Source organism: Stomoxys calcitrans, chromosome 1 (assembly GCF_963082655.1).
Source record: "Stomoxys calcitrans chromosome 1, idStoCalc2.1, whole genome shotgun sequence".
Classification (NCBI taxonomy): Eukaryota; Metazoa; Arthropoda; class Insecta; order Diptera; family Muscidae; genus Stomoxys; species Stomoxys calcitrans.
This window is the reverse complement of record NC_081552.1, coordinates 19,303,371-19,325,651: the sequence shown is the minus strand read 5'-3', so window position 1 is coordinate 19,325,651 and position 22,281 is coordinate 19,303,371. Positions and strand designations below refer to the sequence as shown.

The 22,281-nt window shown below is 36.5% G+C and overlaps 1 protein-coding gene across 15 annotated transcripts in view; it reads right to left on the bottom strand.

Annotated features, from left to right (window-relative positions):
* Positions 1 to 22,281, bottom strand: part of LOC106082501 (CUGBP Elav-like family member 4) — a 1,058,181-nt gene that overhangs the window by 510,368 nt on the left and 525,532 nt on the right. For 11 of the 15 annotated variants that reach the window (XM_059360260.1, XM_059360255.1, XM_059360257.1 and 8 more), the window contains one exon: positions 11,203 to 11,340. The exons of 3 other annotated variants lie outside the window; for them this stretch is intronic. In XM_059360260.1, the coding sequence (XP_059216243.1) occupies positions 11,203 to 11,340 (138 nt within the window). Of the gene's footprint in view, positions 1 to 11,202; positions 11,341 to 12,708; positions 12,784 to 22,281 lie in introns of those variants that run through there. One more of the 15 variants, XM_059360258.1, reaches the window with a different exon arrangement.

Sequence of the window (22,281 nt, the reverse complement as noted above, 5' to 3'; positions counted from 1 at the left end):
ATGGAGGCTGGAGGCAGCCCATCGCAGTCGTAACAACGGCATTCCGACAGATCTGATTATAATTCCACTGCGTTTCACATAGCGGACGAGACCACACTGGCGCTGCATACCTTAGCACTGACAAGCCAAATGCTTTGAACGTGGTGTTGCCGGCAAGTGACTTACGGACCCTTTTTCTTTTTCTGACCTTATTGCTCTCCGCCTTGTCAAACTAACCTAACTTTTTTTTTTAGAGAAGGACAACTTAATGTCGCTTTTGGATTAAAATTTCTTACAAAAATATTGCTGGTAATATTATGCGTAACACTGCGGAAGATCCTACAACGAAAGCAGGATATCTTAAGGCAAACATTTACAAACGTTTTCGATATGGGAGAGTTTTATTTCTCTAATAGGGTTCTTTCTTCATGTGAACTTTCAATTCTGGCTTCTTTTGTTTTCTGCTCTATCATTGGCTGCTTTGTTTTACTACCATCAGAGCCTTCCTTTTTAAGTTGTACAAAATACATATATATTTCTTACATATGCATATTCAAGTATGCAATTTCTACTAATCTCTTCTATTAAAAAACCAATACCAAAACACTTCTTCGCATTTTATGCTCTATTTCTCTTTCTTGCCGATTTAATTCCAACATCCTTGAAGAAAATCTCCTTAACTTTCTTTTGCTCTACGAAAGTTTTCTTATTATATTACATATATATTTTGTGTCGTAACTTCTTCTTTATCTTTTGTAAATGGCAAAAAATCAATTTTCTTCACTACTTGGCTGCATTCGTTTTTCTTAAATTTTTAATTAAAAACCCCTAAACGTTTTACCCAATTAACCATTTTGACTTTGGTATGCAAATTAAATTGTATTATGGTTCTAGGTTGTGTTCTGTGGTCTGGCACCAATGCGGCACTGCCATCACGAAACGGTAAAAAGGGTGTAAGATAATGGGGGGAAAGCGGCAGTAAGCTTTGGTATTTTGGTGTTGGCGTGTTTAGTCCAAAAGGCATGAATGAGTGGGAGAGTCATGGTGTTGTTGATGCTGTTGCTATAGCAATGCATTCTGCAGTTTGCTGCTAATTTATTCAAAGTACTTGTCTTTAGTCTCATCTCTCATCTCTCTCAAACCCACACACATACCCACTTGCACACATACACAATTACTGAAGACGTTGTTGAATATTTAAAATGCTTGGCATATACAAAGACAAAATTGCCCATCATTGAAGAAGAGTCATCATCAAAGGCAGGGATTCGAGTAGCAGCTGAAGCATGCAACCAAGCAACTCTCAAGTTCTCTAAGTCATTTCATGCGAATGTGAGCCTTTTTAAGCTTCTATCATAATGAAATGATGCCTGCCCTACCATTGCTTTGTGGTGCTGGTGATGAGCGAAAATGGCTGGGTACGACTATGATTCAAGTGCTAGAGGAAACCCCTCTCATTTCATCAGATTACTGTCAGCACTCTTTTGCGAAATAATGAAATAGTGTTCGTATGTATTTTAAAATGCAAGCCGTTTCCCATGGCAAGCCATCAATGAGAATAGTACAAGGTAGTGGCATTGAGATTTTCTCTTAGGAAAAAATCTCAATATAATGTTCTGTATATACAAAATTTCAATTCAATTTTCTCAAATACAATTTTTTCAAAATTTTCCCAAAAAAATAAGGCTTTTTGTTTTGCTGTTTGTAATATCAACAGCCGGGCAAAATACGATTGTATGAATAATTTTAAGACCGAAAAAATGAAGTGGAAATTTTTTGAGGACAAAACTTTTATAAACTTTTTTATACACAAAAACTTAACAAAATTTTCTCTAAGACAAATTTTCATTTTCTACAAGACAATTTTTAAATCAAGTTTTTCCTAAATACAAAATTCAAGGAAATTCTCCTAAGCAGAAAAATTTTAATGACATCTTCTCTAAAGACAAATTCTCGATGGAATTTTCTCTAAAAAAAATTTCTTTATAATTTTTTAGGAAAAGTATTTCTATAAAATTTTCTCTAAAGACAACATTTTTATCAAATTTTCTATAGAGAGAAAATCTCAATGAAATTTTTCTTCAACACAAAATTTTAATAAGACCAATTTCATCAATAAAAGTACAGTAGAAATTTTTTTAGGACTTTTCAATAACACATTTCTTTTTAAGACTTTTCAATAACATTTTTCTAAAGACAACTTTTTTTACGAAAAAATGTCAATATTTTTTTCTGAAAGCTTCAATATTTACTAATTGTCTCTATAGAGATAAAGTTTGCGTAAAATTTTCTCTGAAAACATGCCTTTTATGGGCCCAAAACCTTAAAACGGCGGATCGGTCTAAATGGCAGCTATATCCAAATCTAAACCGATCTACGCCAAATTGCAAAAGGATTTCGAAGAGCTCAACACAAATCACTGTCCCAAATTTCGACGAAATCGGACAATAATGGGCCCAAGACCTTAATTAGAGGGATCGGGATCGCCGCCAAATTGAAGAAGGATGTCGAGTGGCCTAACTCAACTTACCATCACAAATTTCAGCAAAATCGGATAATAAATGTGGCATTTATGTGCCTAAGGCCTTAAATCGGGGGATCGGTCTATATGGGGCCTATATCAAGATATATTCCGATATAGCCCATTTACGGATGTTTCAGACGCCTAATGATTATGCCATTGCTTTCCAGTGTACTCACAAGAGTACAGAAAAAAGAAACTTGAAATGGTTATTGCGATAGGTGCACTACATTGTTCTATAGGTACGATTTTATGTCATGGGTACTAAAGACGATACTAAAACTACGCTTTCCCTTTGAAAAGGATACAAAAACTACCCTTTCGCTATAGAAAGTTTACTAAATCTACCCTTTCCCTATGGGAAGTGTACTAAAACTACCATTTCCCTATGAAATGGGTACAAAACTATCCTTTCTCTATGAAAAGGGTACTAAAACAACCCTATGCGAAAGGGTACCAAAACTACCCTTTCACTATGGAAAGTGTACTAAGCGTTTCACATTTGTAAGTTAGACACTGGCGCTGCCTAACTTACACCTGACCGGCCAATTACTTTGCATGTGGTCAACAAAGTTTGTTTGTCAGAACCCCTATTGCTGCCGGCAAGTTACTTGACAACCTTATTTCTATTTCTGACCTTATCGCGAATTTCAGTGGCATGTGAGGATACTTTTTTAGGTGTACGACTACAGTGGCATGAGACGGAATTTAATACGCTCCCCCTTGTCAAGCTAACCTAACGATTTTTAGAGAAGGACGACACAAAACAACCATTTGCCTATTAAAAGGGCATTAAAACTATATTCCCACATAAAAGGTCACTAAAACTACACTTTCTTTATTAAAAGGGTACTGAAACAACCCTTTCCCTATAAAAAGGGTGCTAAAATTTCCCCTTCCCCATAAAAAGAGTACCAAAACTTCCCTTTCTCTATGAAAAGGGTACTTGAACTAGCCTTTCCTTGTGAAAAGGGTACTAAAACTACGTTTTTCTGCAGTTATATAAGAAGTGCATATCATACAAACCATTCACAATAGAATTCTCACCCTAAATACCTCCTTTAACATTTTGTTAAAGTTCCTATTCCGTTATAATGCACTTGGCCTTTGGCTGTGCATCATTGTAACGCTACTTATGCAAATTCGAAAATAACGTGTCTTTCTTGTTAATGCTTACACTCTTATGCACTTCAACTCAACCACATACTCATACATACACAGAGATAAATGTATATACTACAAGAGTGATGGCAAGCATGCATTTGAGTATGTGTACGAGTGTGTGTGTGTGTGTGTTTGAAAGTATTTCACAAATGACAAGCTTATTCATTCAATATCAAGCAACATGTCATTTTTTCCTACTCCTACTTGGATTTTTCACACAGTAAAGGCAAATGCCACAGCAGCACAAATAGCAGCCATTGGAGGCACAACTATTTGCTTGTTGGCTGATAGAGTCCCTAGTCCCACCACAAGAGTTCAACCTTACCTCCACCAGTGACGTTACCACAAGCAGTTGAATAGATCTTTCAACACTTAGTATGACTTTTATCCCTAACAACGAAACGAAATGAAAGCTTTAGGTTGGTCGTTTTACTGGGATGGTGTATGGGACTGCCGGCTGGGGTGTTATGTGCAATGCATGTAACCATAGACAATTGCTTAAAAATGCATGCATTTGATGATGAGCAGACATATACACATGCATAAGCGCACTTACACACACATAAGTACATACATACATGCATGCATGCACTCTCATAAGATAAACATGATGAGGCTGTGATGAGAGTCTCTTTTGCTGTTGATGTTGACGAGCTGAAAGTCTAAGGAGGAAAAGAGCACTGAAAGAAATTTGTAGCAAAACTAGCGGTGAAATGGTTTGTTTCATATAGTTTTAGGTTTTAAAGAAGAAAAACATAAACTTCAGAAAAATGTTTAACAGTTTTAAATTATTTTTATTAAAGTTCGATAAAAGTTAGCAATTACACTTAGCTCCATAAAATTTCACATTTAAAAATTTGGCTATCTATGTATTTGTTATAGGTATCGCCTCTTTTTTAAGGTGTATTTCCAATAAGGCCAACCATCCGCCTGTCTGTCCGTCTGGCAAAGTGTGTTATATTACTTGCTCCTGGTGTTACATCAAACACATAAGCATGCGTCTCGGTTTAAACCACCTCGCAGGCAAAAAGGCTTCTACCAGCTTCCCAACGAACTAAGAATCAGAACCTGACCAGTCATCATTTGCTCTAGAACGAAGAAACAACAAAGCCAAACCAAGTCTAAGCCATTACCCATTATCAGTCACCCATCATTCTTACATGAAGGCATACATTTCTCATCTCCTGCTGCTGTTTTTGCTTCTGTTCATCAGACGATTTGAATATTGTAATCAATGGCTGAAGACTCCTGAAGCAAAACTGTTAGGAACTTTGTAATCATCATTACTAGGACTATTATAAAGTAGAAAGTCAAAAGCCTTGGAGTACATTGAAGCAAACACACACAGAAATACACATAAACAAAATATGCATATGTCTATACGTTTTACTATTGCGGCTATTCTACTTCATCAGATACAATCTAGGAATATTGATTAACAAAGGACAACTGAAATAACAAACTCAACAACAGCAATAACAAGAGAAAATGGAAAATAGAGGAGAAGTGTAGGAGACAAGTGAAGTGAGAAAGAAACAACAAATGGTATTTAAGAGTTTGTTAACATCAAAGTGTTAAACGTTACCCCTCGAATATAAAATGCAAAGAGATTTGCAGTTTTGACTTTGACTTCAGACCCAAGAAGGTCAAACAATTTTAATACAACAAAAGCAGACTTAGAGGATGAGTAATAATATTCTCTAATTTTCATCAATGAAAAATTTAAAAGAAAATTTTAATTATGGGTGTTACACAGAAAAAATATCACAAACAAACTTTTAATTTAAAAATTTTTTTAAATTAAGAAATTAATTGAACCAATCAATTTTTTAATTGATTTCGGAATTGTTTTTATATCCATCACCATAGGATGGGAGTATACTGATCTAGTCATTCCATTTGTAACACCTCGAAATATTCGTCTAAGACCCCATAAAGTATATATATTCTTAATCGCCTCGACGTTCTGAGTCCATGTAGCCATGTTCGTCCGTCCGTGTAGCTTTTTCTCAGATACATTATATTGATGTAGGTCGATGGGGATTGCAAATGGGCCATATCGGTTCAGATTTAGATATGGCTTCTTGGCCGATTTGACATCTTCAACCTGTGGAAGCCGCAATTTTTTCCGATTTCGCTGACATTTTGCATGTAGTGGTTCGTTATGACTTTCAAATACGGTCAGAATCGGTCTATAACCTGATACAGCTCCCACATAAACCGATCTTCCGATTTGACTTCTTGAGCCCCCTAAAGCCGCGTAGTGTTCTGTTATGACCTTCAACAACTGTGTCAAGTTCGGTCCAAATCGGTCTTTAACCTGGTACAGCTCCCATATAAACCGATCTCCCGATTTGACTTCTAAGCCCATAGAAGCCACAAGTTTCATCCGATTTAGCTGAAATTTTGCATGTAGTGTTCGGTTATGACTTTCAACATATGTGCCAAGTACGGTCCGAATCGGTCTATAACCTGATACAGCTCCCATAAAAACCGATCTCCCGATTTGACTTCTTGAGCCCCCGGAAGGCGCAATTTTAGCCCGATTTGGCTGAAATTCAGCATATTGTGTTATGTTATGACTTCCACAGCTGTGTTAAGTACGGTCCGAATCGGTCTATAACATGATGCAGCTCCCAAATAAACCGGTCTCTCGATTATCCTTGTTCGGTTCCTAGAAGCTTTAAGTTTTGCTGGTTGAACATAAGTTTGGTATGTACAGGGTGGCTGATGAAAGCCGCTACCAAAAAAAAATGTAATAACTTTTTTTCTATTTAATAATAATAATTTAATAATTAATTTAATTAATTAATTAATTAATTTAATTAATAATAATTTAATAATTAATTTAATAATTTAATTTAACATGAATAAAAGAAAAATGTATTCCATACACCGAAAAAAAAATGTAGCAATATTCATCATTGTAGCAATATTCATCAGCCACCCTGTAGAATAAAATTAAGCCCTTCATCTAAATTTATTTTGTATACATTTTTAGCGGAATCCATGGTGGTGGGTTTCAAAGTTTCGGCTCCGACGAACTTAGCGCGCTTTTACTTGTTTAAACTGTTTTCTTATTCATTTTTAATTTATATAAATCCAAATTTAAAAAAAATCCTTATTTTTATGTCCCCCGCCCGAACAACTTGTACTCACATTTGCTTGCTCTACACATTTTATCTTAAGTTCACAGCTGTGAATTGAACCTTAAAATAATCACAAACATTACAATAACCATTACATTGCATTGTAACATCATCATCAGAATCATCATCATTTTAGTGGTCATCATCTACGGGGAACATAACCATAACCATTTTACACAAAGTCGAAGTTATGCATTTTCCAAACACAGATGAGAGACATTCGTTTGTATGTTTTTTTTTCTGCAAAGTTGAGTTTTCCATTTTTTCATTTCTATTTTGCTGGATGGTGTTACTTTGTTTTATACAATATTTAAGTTAGCTTTGTGGCAATAAGCAAAACTTTAATAACAAATGCATAGTTATGTATACTTTTAGATGGCGAAAAAAGTGAGAAAATTTTCGTTTTATGGTATATCAGACAAATTGGTGTTCATATTTTTATACCCCCCATCATAGGATAGGGGTATATTAACTTCGCCATTCCGCTTGTAACACATCGAAATATTGGTCTAAGACCACATAAAGTATATATATATTCTTGATCGCCATGACATTTTAAGTCGATCTAGCCATGTCAGTCCGTCTGTCTGTGAAACGCTAACCCTCGAAGGAGGGGTCTTGAAATTTTGCACACATGCTTCCTATCAGTAGTCGGTTGGGATTGAAAATGGGCCGTATCGGTCCATGTTTTGATATAGCTGCCATATAAACCGATCTGCCATATAAATCGATTTGGCTGAAATATCGTATAAAGTGTTTTGTTATGCGTGCCAACAACTTGATATAGCTGCCATGTAAACCGATCTCGGATCTTGACTTCTTGAGCCTCTAGAGAGCCAGCATTAGTAAAGGAGTAACCACCGCCGAAAAATTTTCTGATGTCCACGCCGGGATTTGAACCCAGGCGAACGGCGTCATAGGCGGACATGGTAACCTCTGCACCACGGTGGCCTCCAATTTTTATCGGATTTAGCAGACATTTGTCGAACAACTTTTCTTATGAACTTTAACGTGCGTGCCAAATATGGTCTGCAACGGTATTTCTTGATTTTTTGAGCCAGCAATTTTTAACCAATTTGGCTAAAATTTAGAACAAAGGCTTGAGTTATGACTTACAATATCCATGCTAAGTATGTTCCTAATCGGTCTATAGTATATATGGGGGCTACATCTGTAGCTTGGATTTGACTTCTCGAGCCCTTATAAGCCTCAATGTTCATCCGTTTTGGACAAAAATTGGAACAAAGACTTGTGTTATGGCTTTCAACTTCCACGCCATGTACAGTCCTAATCGGTCTATATATATCCCCCATATAAACCGATCCCCGGATTTGACTTCTTGAAGAGCCCCAATTTTCATCCGATTTGGCTGAAATTTGGAACAGAGCGTTATGACTTTCAATATCCATGCCAAGTATGATCCGAATCGGTCTATAAACAGACATAGACTCAATATAAAGCGATCCCCGGATTTGACTTCTTGAGCCCCTAGAAGCCTCAATTTTCATCTAATTTGGATAAAATTTGGAACAAAGACTTCTATTATAACTTTAAACATCCATGCCAAGTATGATACGAAAATATGAAATTTGCAAAAAAGATTTGTGCTATGACTTCCAATATCTGTGCTTAGTATGATCCAAATCGGTCTATAAACAGCCATAGCCCCCATGTAAACCGATCCCCGGTTTTGACTTCTTTAGCCCTTATAAGGCTAAATTTTCACCTGATTTGACAGAAATTTCGGCCAAAACCCTATGTTAGGACTTATAACATCAGTGCCAAGTTTTATCCGAATCGGTCAATATGGTGATATAGGCCCTCCTTCTTGAATCCAAAATAATTCAAATACAAACTCAGTTAACAAGGGTCTATTTTTAGGCAAATCCATTGTGGTGGGTACCCTATATTCGGCCCGGCCCTATAAAGTATACATATTCTTCATCGTCATAACTTTTAAGTCGATCTACCCATACCCGTCCATCTATATGTCGAAAGCACGCTTTCTTTTGAAGGAGCAAAGCTAGGCGCCTGAAATTGTTCACAGATGTTTCTTACTAATGTGTGTCGATTAGGATTGTAAATGGCTCAAATCGGTTCATGTTTAGGAATATAAACCGATCTCCTGAATATACTTCTGTAGCCTGTGAAGGGCGCAATTGTTATCCGATTTGATTAAAATTTTGCATGATTACTTTCTTGTTTACCTGCAACAGATCTACCAAGTATGGTTCTAATCGGTTCAAAATTTGATATAGCTCCCGTATAAACCGATCTCCTGAAAATATTTCTTGAACGAGTACAAGTACTTTTTCAGTGACCTCAAACAGATGTACTAAGAACCAAAACCTGATATAGCATACCTGTGAACCGAACTCCGGAATGAATATCTTTGTCCTCTAGAGAGCGAAATTTTTATCCAATTTAGCTGAAGTTTTCCACGATTAATTTTCCTTTGATCTTCAAGAGATCAACGAAAGTGTGGTTTCAATCGGTCTGAAACCTGATATAGCTCATATGTAACTCGATCTTTCTAATATACTTTTTGAACCTCTATAGGGGGCAATTCTTATCCAAACATATAAAAAATCCATGGGGGTTTCTTGTTATGACCTTTTTATGCTTGTTTTAATCTTGCTTTACCTTTTTAGTATCTGCCTATAAAGAAAATTTGTTCAAAGAACTGTTCGATTCATGCGATCCATGTTGGAGGATATATAAGTTTCGGCCCTGCCGAACTTAGGACACTTTTACTAGTTATACCCATCACCATAGGATGGGGGTATACTTATCCAGTCATTCCGTTTGTAACACCTCGAAATATTTGCCTAAGACCTCATAAAGTATATATATTCTTGATCAGCGTAAAAATCTAAGGCGATCTAGTCATGTCCGTACGTCTGTCCGTCTGTCTGTTGAAATCACGCTACAGTCTTTAAGAATAGAGATATTGAGCTGCAACTTCCCACAGACTCTTTTTTGTCCATAAGCAGGTTAAGTTCGAAGATGGGCTATATCGGACTAAATCTTCAATTTGGCCCAGATCCGTTGGATATAGCTGCCATATAGACCGCTCCGCCGATTTAGGGTCTTAGGCCCATAAAAGCCACATTTATTATCCGATTTTGCTGAAATATCGATATCGCCGAAATTTGGTACAGTGAGTTATTTTAAGCCCCTCGACATACTTCTGCAAAATGGCACAGATCGGTTTAGATTTGGATATAGGTGCCATATGGACCGATCTCTCGATTTAAGGTTTTGGGCCCATCAAAGGCGCATTTATTATCCGATTTTGCCGAAATTTGGGACAGTGAGTTAAGTGAAGCCCCTCGACATACTTCTGCAATATGACACAGATCGGTCCAGATTTGGATATAGTTGCCATATAGACCGATATCTCGATTTAAAGTCTTGGCCCCATAAAAGGCGTATTTATAATCCGATTTCACTGAAATTTGACACAGTGACTTATGTTAGGCTTTTCGACATCCGTGTCGTATGTAGTTAAGATCGGTTAATTTTTAGATAAAGCTACTAAAAAGATTTAGCTGGTAAAAAGATATAGATTTAGATATAGCTACTAAAAAGACCAATAATTGTTATACACAATTGAACAATGATTTGTACTTATTGGCATTTGGTCCAAATCAGAACATGCCATTGAACATACCCGTTTGTATCTAAGCCCCTTAGTATAGATTATACTTATCTAATCCTAAAAGAATGCTACACTTTATGCTTGAGTATTCCGTTTTTCTTAAATATATTTTTTTTTATTTTGATTAAGGTATAGCTGGTCTTATGCTTCCTAGATCACAAAGGTCACTTGAATTTCAGTTGTTTTCTTTTTCTTTTTGTTAAGTGTTTGTTGTTTTAATTAAAAAAAACATTGTCTGTCTGGGCAACACAGTCATATAACATACCAAATTCTTTTTCCTTTTTCCAGTCTTCATGATGTTTCTGCCTTTTTGAATAGCTCGGCTTGAGGGGAGCGGCAGAGGAATACTTTACAAACGAAACAACAATTGTAAATACATATACAAGCAAAGTAGACAACATTGAAACAAAGTATTAAAGGATACGCATGGCAAAAACTATGACTAGCATTTAACATGAGATGAGAACTACAATGGCACAACTAAAAGTTGAGTTATCCTGGCAGCAACTAAAACGTATATCATAAACAAACAAGAAGGGAATATGAACAATTTTTTGTTATTTTTTTCCAAGGAGCTGTTGATTATAATTTCTTATTTTTTCAAAAGAGGGAGATAGTTACATACAATCACACACAAAGTCTAACAAAATATGCATGTTTTGTTGTTGGTTTGTATCAAAATTGGGTTTTAGTTTAAAATTAAAAACAAAAAAAGGGGGAGTACTTACCCTTGCTGGCGCCGTCTGGACCCCTGAGTATGGTGCACTCCTCTATAGTGCCAAAGGGATTAAAAATTTGTCTAACATCCTCTTCGGTTTGCTGTTTGCTTAACATACCCACGAATAGCTTGCGATCTAAATTATGTTCTGCACAACACAATCCAAGGCAAACAGAGAAGAGAGTTTTTGGAGTTTAAATGATGGTAGAGTAGTAGTAGTAGTAGTTTTGTGAAGTCCATTTGAGTTTTCATATATGATGATGTGATTCATGCCGTATGGTTGTTGGTTACATTGGTGTGTTCCATAAGTTTATAGTCCATATATTTTGGTAGAGTTTTTTTTTATCATTTGTTTGTAATTATTTTGGTTTCAAAACAACAACGGCATACAAAAACAAACAAAACAACATTACATACGGGTTGGTGGTGGTAGTGGTTGTGGTTTGGGGAAGGCAGGGGAATAAAAAAGGTTGCAGGTTGCGAATGACCATGGAAATAAAGAATAAAAATTTTCAAAAACCACAAATTAATAAAAATTTTCCAAAAAAAGTATTAATAAATTTTTTGAGGCAAAATTTAGAGTGAGAGATAAGGGCAAAAGTTACAGAGACAAAATCATAGCATAATTAAAAAAAAAAAGAAAAATCCAAAAAAGTCAGCCCGCATTAGCAAACGCATAAATTTTTGAAAAATTTTCCAAGTATGAAAAATGAATGCATTTTTGGTTGTTGTTGTTTAATTTTTCATTTGTTTTGCAATCAAGTGTAAAACAACACAATTACGATTAGGAAAACACATTCAATACAATTACAACATTGATATTTTTACGTTTATTATGAGAAAACAAAAAAAAAATATTTAAAAATAAACTCAAAAAATAATAAGTAAAAAAAAATTATAAAACGCACGAACGAGTAATAGAACAAACGTCACAACATTTATAGATTATATAAAAGTTTATGTTTTTTATAACAATAGTTTTCATTAATTATTTTGGGGTGGAAATTTTCACAAATGCGATATATTTTAAGAAAAAAAATAATATCAATGATAATAAACCGACATAAAAAAAAAAAACAAAATAGAAACAAAAAAATTGCATGTGAATATATTTTTATTATGAAACCCGAGCGAGCAAAATTTTTGCATTTTTTAAATAAAAAAACAAAAAAAAATATATATATTAAAATTAAACATTTTTCACGTATTTTTTTTTTAATTTTTTTTTATAATTCCAAAAAAATATAAAAAATTATAAATGCCAATTGTGTTTTGTGTTATTTAATTTATTTTTTTGGTTTCCATTAAATTTTGTTTTCGAATTTTTTATTTTTTGAGTAGCGCACAAAAATGAAATAAAATAGAAAAGACAAAAATATTTTCGATTTAGTTTTTTGAGTTTTTGTTTATATATATATATAACATATAATAATATAAATTGTATATATATTTTATAGCACTAGTACATTACTAACAAATACATATAAGGCACAACACTTAGGCTAAGAAAAATTACCATATTGTTTCAGCTCCATAAAATGTAGCATATCTTTAGGCCATAAATAACTAAGCCTTATCTTGAGAAAGTTTAAAAATTAGATTTTTGGTCAAGTAATCGGAAATATATTAACGAGGGAAAAATGGCAGAATATTGCATGGCTTGAAATGAGTTTTAAGATTTATAGCTCGGGACATATACTTCAAAGAATCCTTAAATTAAAAACAAATATCATGAAATCTAAGCCTACTTTCAAGAGTATGTAGCACCAAAAAATAATATAAAAAATATAGTTTTGAAAATGTTTAAAAAGTATTGCCAAAAAAAAGAAGAAAGAATTAACTTTAGCTGTCGAATTCAAAGGCAGTGTGAAGTTCGGCACTACGAAATTGCAGCCCAAATCCAAAGCGAAAATATGCCCCAAACAGGCCACTAAGACTGTAAAGGACTACCACTCTTAACTAACCTAATCTAGCCACCTCGAAATATTCGTCTTAGACCCCATTAAGTATATATATTCTTGATCGTCGTAGAAATCTAATACGATCTTGCCATGTCCTTTCCTCTGTCCGTCTGTTGAAGTCACTCTCCAGTCTTTAAAAATAGAGATATTGAGCTGGAAATTTGGACAGATTCTTTTCTATCTATAAGTTGGTTAACTTCGAAGATGGGCTATATCGGCCGATCTGCCGATTTAAGGTCCTAGGCCAGTAAGAGCACATCTATTATCCGATTTTTCTGAAATACGAGACAGTGAGTTCTGTTAGGCCACTCCGCATCATTCTTCAATTTGGCCCCGATCGGTCCTGATTTGGATATAGCTGCCATATAGACCGATCTCTGGATTTTAAGTCTTGAGCCCGTAAAAGACGCATTTATTTTCCCATTGTGCCACAATTTGGGACAGTGAGTTGCGTTAGGCCCTTCGATATCCTTCTTCTATTTGGCCCGGATCGGTCCTAATTTAGATATAGCTGACATATAGACCGATCCGCCGATTTAAGGTCTTGGACCCATATAAGGCGCATTTATTGTCCGATTTCGCCGAATGTGGGACTGTGAGTTGTGTTAGGCCCTTTGACATCCTTGTTCAATTTGACTCAGATCGGTTTGGATTTGGATATAGCTGCCATATAAACTGATCTCTCGATTTAAGGTCTTGGGCCCAAGAGTATGTTGTCTTCTTTAACTTTTTCTTTCTTTTATTTAATCTTTCCTAAATTCAGTTAACTTTCTGCTTCGTTAAATCTTATATATAAAATTTAATTTGTGTGTGTTTGTTTGTTTGACGATTAGTTTGTTTGTTCCGTATAGACTCAAAAACGACTGAACCGATTACCTTGAAATTTTAACAAATTGTGTAGGTTGGTCTGGAAGGAAATATAGGCTATATAATTTTTTGACATCGGGAGGGGGCGGACCCTCCCCCTTACCCCAAAAGTACTACCCAAATATAAAAGTGGTCCGATCGGGACAATATGGGATTCAAATGAAAGCTATTCAAGAGTAGAGTACGAATTTCATAATAAAAGTTGGGTCCAAGTACCTGGGGGGCCGCCCCAGCCCTAAAACCCCTTAAAATAGGTTTATTTGACGATCATGACAAGATGGGACTAAAATAAAAGGTATTTGAGAGATAAGAATATGGTCAGGAAGTAGGAATAGGCTTTTAATTTATTGATAACGGAAGGGGGCGGACCTTCCACCGTTACATCAAAAACACCATCCAAAATCAAAATAGGACCGATACGGACAATATGGGTATCAAATGAAAAGTATGTGGGAGTACATAACAAATCTGGCATAAAAGTACATTGCGAAGTACAGGGGGTCACCTCACCCCCACAAAAATGCCCAAATTGGGCACATAAGCCAATAACGGATATATGGGGCTCGGTTTGTTTGCTTCGTATAGACTGAAAAACGGCAGAACCGATTTTCTCGAAATTTTTGCATATTGTATAGGTTGGTCTCAATGATACCGATTTTCTTAAAATTTTCATAGATTGTGTTTGTTTGTCTGGAAGGAAACATAGGCTATATAATTTTTGATATCGGATGGAGGCGTACCCTCCCATTACCCCAAACACTCCACCCATATCCGTAAGTGGTCGGATGGGCATAATAAGTGTATCAAATGAAAGGTATTGGAGACCAGAAAACGAATTTGGTATTAAAATTTGGGTCCAAGTACCCAGAGGGCCCCCAACCCCAATACTCCTCTAAACAGATATATTCTAAGCTCATGTCAATATGGGACTCAAATGCAAAGTATTAGGCAGTAGATTACAAATATGGCATAAAACATTAGGTCCAAGTAATGGGAGGTCGCCCACCCCCAAATTCCCCAACAGGACATATTAGCCGACCATGGTTATATGGGACTCAAATGAAAGGTATTAGAGAGTAGATAACGAATATGACATTAAATTTGCGTTCAAGTCTAGGTGGCGCTTTTCCTCCTAAAGTTACGTCAAATGGGTTATTTTACCCATTATGACAATATGGGACTCAAATGAAAGGTATTTGAGAGTAGAAAACGAATTTGATATCCAATGTTGGAACCAAGTGTTTTTGGGGTACGCCCTAAAGCTCCCGTAAACTGAACTACATTTCCGTTAGGAATAACGAACGAATTTGATATCTATGTTCAGTAAAAAGTGCCGGTGGCCGCCCTAGCCCCAAAACACCATCCAAACGATTCATATTTTCCGGACATGGCAATATGAAGCTCAAATTAAAGGTATTTGGAAGTGCAGCTCGAATTTGATATCCATATTTGAGTCGAAATGCCTGAGGTGCCATTCCTCTCCAAATGAGAACACTACCCTAAGGAAGAACATTACCACCAGGAACAGAGACGGAGCAGTTTCTCACACATCAATGAGTGCTTTCTGTTTCAAGTTAAACTCAATGCTAAGGGACCTTTTTTTATAGCCGAGTCCAAACGGCGTCCCGTAGTGCGACTTTTTGGGGAAAATTTTTTAAATGACCATGCATGGCATTGTACCTCGCAAATGTCGCCAATATTAAGAGGGGATAAACACCGCTTTGTTCCATGTTCTCGCCAGGATTCGAACGCGTTCAGCGTCATAGGCTATAATGGCACAAATTCGATACCTGTATTCAGGACGAAGTGTCCCCACCCTAAAAAGATATTAGACAGTTAAAGAAGGCGCAGCGGAGCGGGCCCGGTTTGGCTAGTCATCTATCTACATCTACACCAAAAATGTTTACTGTACACAATAATAAATATTTGGGGTGATTATGCTAACTTTGGAGTCTATTTACATGTTGACGTTTAGGGTGCAAATGAGTTGTGATAAAACATCCCAAATTCTTGAACGAAATTTTACCCCAATTCTAATATGGGTCGCGAGCTGCATTTATTATACCCTTCACTATAGAATGGGGGTTATACTAATTTCGTCCTTCTGTTTGTAACTACTCGAAATATTCGTCTAAGACCCCATAAAGTATATATATTCTTGATCGTCGCGACATTTTATGTCGATCTAGCCATGTCCGTCTGTCCGTCCGTCCGTCTGTCCGTCCGTCCGTCTGTCCGTCCGTCCGTCTGTCCGTCCGTCCGTCTGTCCGTCTGTCCGTCCGTCCGTCTGTCCGTCCGTCCGTCTGTCCGTCCGTCCGTCTGTCCGTCCGTCCGTCTGTCCGTCCGTCCGTCCGTCTGTCCGTCCGTCCGTCTGTCCGTCCGTCCGTCTGTCCGTCCGTCCGTCTGTCCGTCCGTCCATCAGTCTGTCGAAAGCACGCTAACTTCCGAAGGAGTAAAGCTAGCCGCTTGAAATTTTGCACAAATAAAGGGTGATTTTTTTGAGGTTAGGATTTTCATGCATTAGTATTTGACAGATCACGTGGGATTTCAGACATGGTGTCAAAGAGAAAGATGCTCAGTATGCTTTGACATTTCATCATGAATAGACTTACTAACGAGCAACGCTTACAAATCATTGAATTTTATTACCAAAATCAGTGTTCGGTTCGAAATGTGTTCATTCACCGTAACGTTGCGTCCAACAGCATCTTTGAAAAAATACGGTCCAATGATTCCACCAGCGTACAAACCACACCAAACAGTGCATTTTTCGGGATGCATGGGCAGTTCTTGAACGGCTTCTGGTTGCTCTTCACTCCAAATGCGGCAATTTTGCTTATTTACGTAGCCATTCAACCAGAAATGAGCCTCATCGCTGAACGGTGAATGAACACATTTCGAACCGAACACTGATTTTGGTAATAAAATTCAATGATTTGCAAGCGTTGCTCGTTAGTAAGTCTATTCATGATGAAATGTCAAAGCATACTGAGCATCTTTCTCTTTGACACCATGTCTGAAATCCCACGTGATCTGTCAAATACTAATGCATGAAAATCCTAACCTCAAAAAAATCACCCTTTACTTCTTATTAGTGTAGGTCAGTTGGTATTGTAAATGGGCCATATCGGTCCATGTTTTGATATAGCTGCCATATAAACCGATCTTGGGTCTTGACTTCTTAAGCCTCTAGAGTGCGCAATTCTTATCCGATTGGAATGAAATTTTGCACGACGTGTTTTGTTGCGATATCCAACAACTATGCCAAGTATGGTTCAAATCGGTTCATAACCTGATATAGCTGTCATATAAACCGATCTTGGGTCTTGACTTCTTGAGCCTCTAGAGGGCGCAATTCTTATCAAATTTGAATGAATTTTGGCACATAGTATTTTGTTATGATATCCAACAACTGTGCCAAATATAGTTCAAATCCGTTCATAACCTGATATAGCTGTCATATAAACAGATCTGGGGACTTGACTTCTTGAGCTTCTAGAGGGCGCAATTCCTACCCGATTTGGCTGAAATTTCGCAAGACGTTTTTTATTGTTACTTTCAACAACTATATCAAATAAAGTACAAGTCGGTTCATAACCTGATATGGCTGCCATATAAACCGATCTGGGATCTTGATCTCTTGAGCCTCTAGAGGTCGCAATTATTATCCGATTTGCCTGAAATTTTGTACGACAGATCCTCTCATGACTATCAACATACGTGTTTGTTATGGTCTGAATCTGTCTATAGCCCGATACGGCTCCCATATAAATCGATCTCTCTATTTTACTTCTTGAGCCCACAAAGGGCGCAATTCTTATTCGAATTGGCTGACATTTTACACAGGTCTCCAACATATAATTTAATTGTGGTCCAAACCGGACCATATCTTGATATCGCTCTAATAGCAGAGCAAATCGGCCCGGCCGAACTTAGCACGCTTTTACTTGTTAAATAAAGAATACTTATGGCTAAAAATTGTTTTTTTGTCCTTTTGGTGAGTGATTTTATTTGTTGTTTCCTAGAACCAAATTTTCGGTTACCATAAACCAAATATTTTCAGTAACCATTTAATCAATATGTTTCCTCGAACCATTGCATATCCCACTAAACTTGTTTCAGTGTTACAGAAAAGTTTTAAATGTCACATAACTTTTCCCTAAAATTACAAAACCATTTTCGCCATAATTAAGGTTTCAGTATTCAAGTATTTCACACAAATATATTTTGTTTCATATAACAGTATTTAGGTTAGGTTGAAAAGAGGGTGCGAATATTAATCAACCACATGCCACTATGGACATACACTTAAGCGAGTAATCGGCTTGTTGTGCGCTCTGAATACTAAAAACTGTATTTAATTTCGCAAATGTTTTGTATGACTTTTTTAAGTTTAATAGAATCGCTTTTGCTGTTCCAAAAAGCCATGCAATTTCGCAGAACAACTGAATTTGCTTCGGAATAATTTAGGTCTTAAGTATCTTGCAAGGAGTTACACAAAGAGAAATAATATTTTTGGGTGAAAGAAAATATGGGTTAAAATTAAATAAAAATTGTCGAAACGAAAATTTTGTGTATTAAATCTTTGAGTCAAGAAATGAACATTATTTGAAGTTTTTGTAAATTCCGATTTATAGCTAAAGTAAATCTGGGAACAATTTGTGGCAACCAAGATATAAATAATGTAATTTTGTTTGTAACAACCATATAAATTTGTTTGATGTCAACTGTACTTGTATAACATATTACTACTAAATACTAAAATTTCCATCGCCATAGGATGAGGGTATACTAATCTAGTTATTCCGTTTGTAACACCTCGAAATATTAGTCCAAGACCCCACAAGGTATAAATATTTTTGATCGCAACGACGTTCTGAGTCGATCCAGCCATGTCCGTCCGTCCGTCTGTCGAAAGCGTAAAGCAAGCAGCTTAAAGTTTTGCATGAACTGTTCTGTTATAACTTCCACCAAATGTGCCAAGTACAGTCCTAATCGGTCTACAACCTGATATAGCTCCCATATAAACCGATCTCCCGATTTGACTTCTTGAGCCCATGGATGCCTCAATTTTCATCCGATTTGGCTGAAATTTCGCATGCTGTTTTCAGTTTTGACTTCCAACAACAACTAAATCGGTCTATAACTTAATATAACTCCTATATAAACCGGTCGTTACAAGGCCGCAATTTTTGTCCTACTGGGCTGAAATTTGCATGCGGTGTTCTGTTACGACTTCCAATAATTGTGCCAAATACGGTCCAAATATCAGGGAGCCATATCAGGTTATAGACTGATATTGCTCCCTACATGGTATCTCGGTATCTCGATCATCCTTGACAGAAGTTTGGTATGTAGAATAAAATTATGTCCTTCAACTAAATTTATTTTGCATACATTTTTAGCAGAATCCATGGTGGTGGGTTTCAAAGATTCAGCCCGGCCGAACTTAGCACGAGTTCACTTGTTCTAAATCTTCTTGCAAAAAAAAAAAAAAATGATAACAACCTTTGCTTAAACCTCAACAGTTTTTTTTTTCCATTTCATATAACAAAATATGAACTTAGTTATTTATTAAGTGAACAAGAAATTGATCCAATAAACGTCAATTTCTGTTTACAAGACAAATCTCAGCTCATAAATATCTATGACATAGCCCTTCTCCATGCTAAACGAATGGTTTGTTAAAGTGCCTAGAAACGCCATGAAATCCAACACCTTTTGATAATCTCAATACACCCACGTAGGCAATAAAAAGAAACTCCTTTAAGCCTTCCTTCCGGTCATATGGCAACAAAAGGACAAACTACGCAAAAATAAAAGAGCCAGCCAAAGGTTATGAAATTGGAAACTCAATTGGTGACCAAAAAGCCAATGAAAGGACAAGGAACAACTAAAATACAGCCATTACAAGTGGCTAAGCAACATATGTTGCCATTGCACCCTTTTGTCCACAACAAAACAAAGCAACACAAAATTGGCTAGATAATTGTCAATTGTAGAAATTGCCTGACTGGAAAACGAAACAAACGTTGTAATAAATATTTCAAAACAATGAAAGCTAAAGAAGCAATTTTAACTTTGTTAAAGGAACTCAAGAGACTTGAAAGAGGAAGACCAAAAAAAACTTAAGTGTCTTGCAAGGAGTTACACAAAGAGAAATAATATTTTTGGGTGAAAGCAAATATGGGTTAAAATTAAATAAAAATTGTCGAAACGAAAATTTAGTGTATTAAAGCTTTGAGTCAAGAAATGAACATTATTTGAAGTTTTTGTAAATTGCGATTTATAGCTAAAGTAAATCTGGCAACAATTTGTGGCAACCAAGATATAAATAATGTAATTTTGTTTGTGTCAACCATATATATTTCTTTGATGTCAACTGTACTTGTATAGCATATTACTACTAAATACTAAAATTTCCATAAACATTCAGTTAAGGAACAGGCGATACTTCACTCATATCAATCAGTGCAGTCCGATTACAGTTTAAGCTCAATGACAAGTAATAGTGTGCTTAGTTCAGCCGGACCGAATCTTGGGGACCCACCACCATGGATTCTGCTAAAATATGGGAGCTAATAACATTCTGGTTATAGACCGAATCGAATGAAAATGGATGGATCTGTTTATATGGGTGCAATTTGAACGGTACTTGGTATGTGCAAAATCTTAGCCAAATCAGATTTAAATTTAGGCTTCCAGGTTCTCAAGAATTCAAATCGGGAGATCGGTTTATATGGGAGCTATATCAGGTTCTTGACCGATTTGAACGGTACTTTGCACAGTTGCAGAAACTACACTTGAACACTATATGCAAAATTTCAATCAAATCAGACAAAAAGTGCGGCTTCCAGAAGCTCAAGATGTCAAATTGGCAGATCGGTCAATATGGAAGCTATATCCAAATCTGAACTGATATGGCTCATTTGCAATCCTTACGCGTTCGACCGCTATCGTGATTTTGACAGACGGACGGTCATGGTTAGATCGACTCAGGATGTCGAGACGATCAGGAATATATATACTTAGTGGGGTCCCAGATCAATATTTCGAGGTGTTACAAATGGCTAGATTGGTATACCCCCATCCTATGGCGGTGGGTATAAAGGGGCTTCCTTTTTTATGCCGAGTCCGAACGGCGAGACCACTGGATAGAGAAGTTTTAACCGATTTTAAACCACTATCCCTTCTTGTGGTGCAATTGGTTTGAAATTTTACATGGAAGAAGATTTTGGTTCTTTGATAAATAAAAGGTACACTATAGTTCCCCAGTTATCGAGGTTGAAAAAAAAAGATAGGACAGACAATATATTTTTATACCCACCACCGAAGGATGGGGGTATATTCATTTTGTCATTCCGTTTGCAACACATCGAAATATCCATTTCCGACCCTATAAAGTATATATATTCTTGATCAGCGTAAAAATCTAAGACGATCTAGACATGTCCGTCCGTCTGTCTGTTGAAATCACGCTACAATCTTTAAAAATAGAGATATTGAGCTGAAATTTTGCACAGATTCTTTTTTTGTCCATAAGCAGGTTAAGTTCGAAGATGGGCTATATCGGACTATATCTTGATATAGCCCCATATAGACTGATCCGCCGATTTATTACCCGATTTTGTTGAAATTTGGGGCAGTGAGTTGTGTTCGGCCATTTGACATCCTTCGTCAATTTGGCTCAGATCGGTCCAGATTTGGATATAGCTGCCATATAGACCGATCCTCCGATTTAGGGTCTAAGGCCCATAAAAGCCACATTTAATATCCGATTTTGCTGAAATTAAGGACAGTGAGTTGTGTTAGGCCCTTCGATATCTTCCGTCAATATGGCTGAGATCGGTCCAGATTTGGATATAGCTGCCATATAGACCGATCCTCCGGTTAAGGGTCTTAGGCCCACAAAAGCCACATTTATTATCCGATTTTGATGAAATTCGGGACAGTGAATTATGTAAGGCCCATCGACATCCTTCGTTAATGTGGCTCAGGTCGGTCCAGATTTGGATATAGCTGTCATATAGATCGATCCTCCGATTTATGGTGTAAGGCCCATAAAAGCCACATTCATTATCCGATTTTGCTGAAATTTGGGACAGTGAGTTGTGTTGGGTCCTTTGACATATTTCTGCAATTTGGTCCAGATCGGTTCAGATTTGGATATAGCTGCCATATAGACCGATTTCTAAATTTATGGTTTTGGGCCCATAAAATGCTCATTTATTGTCCGATGTCGCCGAAATTTGGAACCGTGA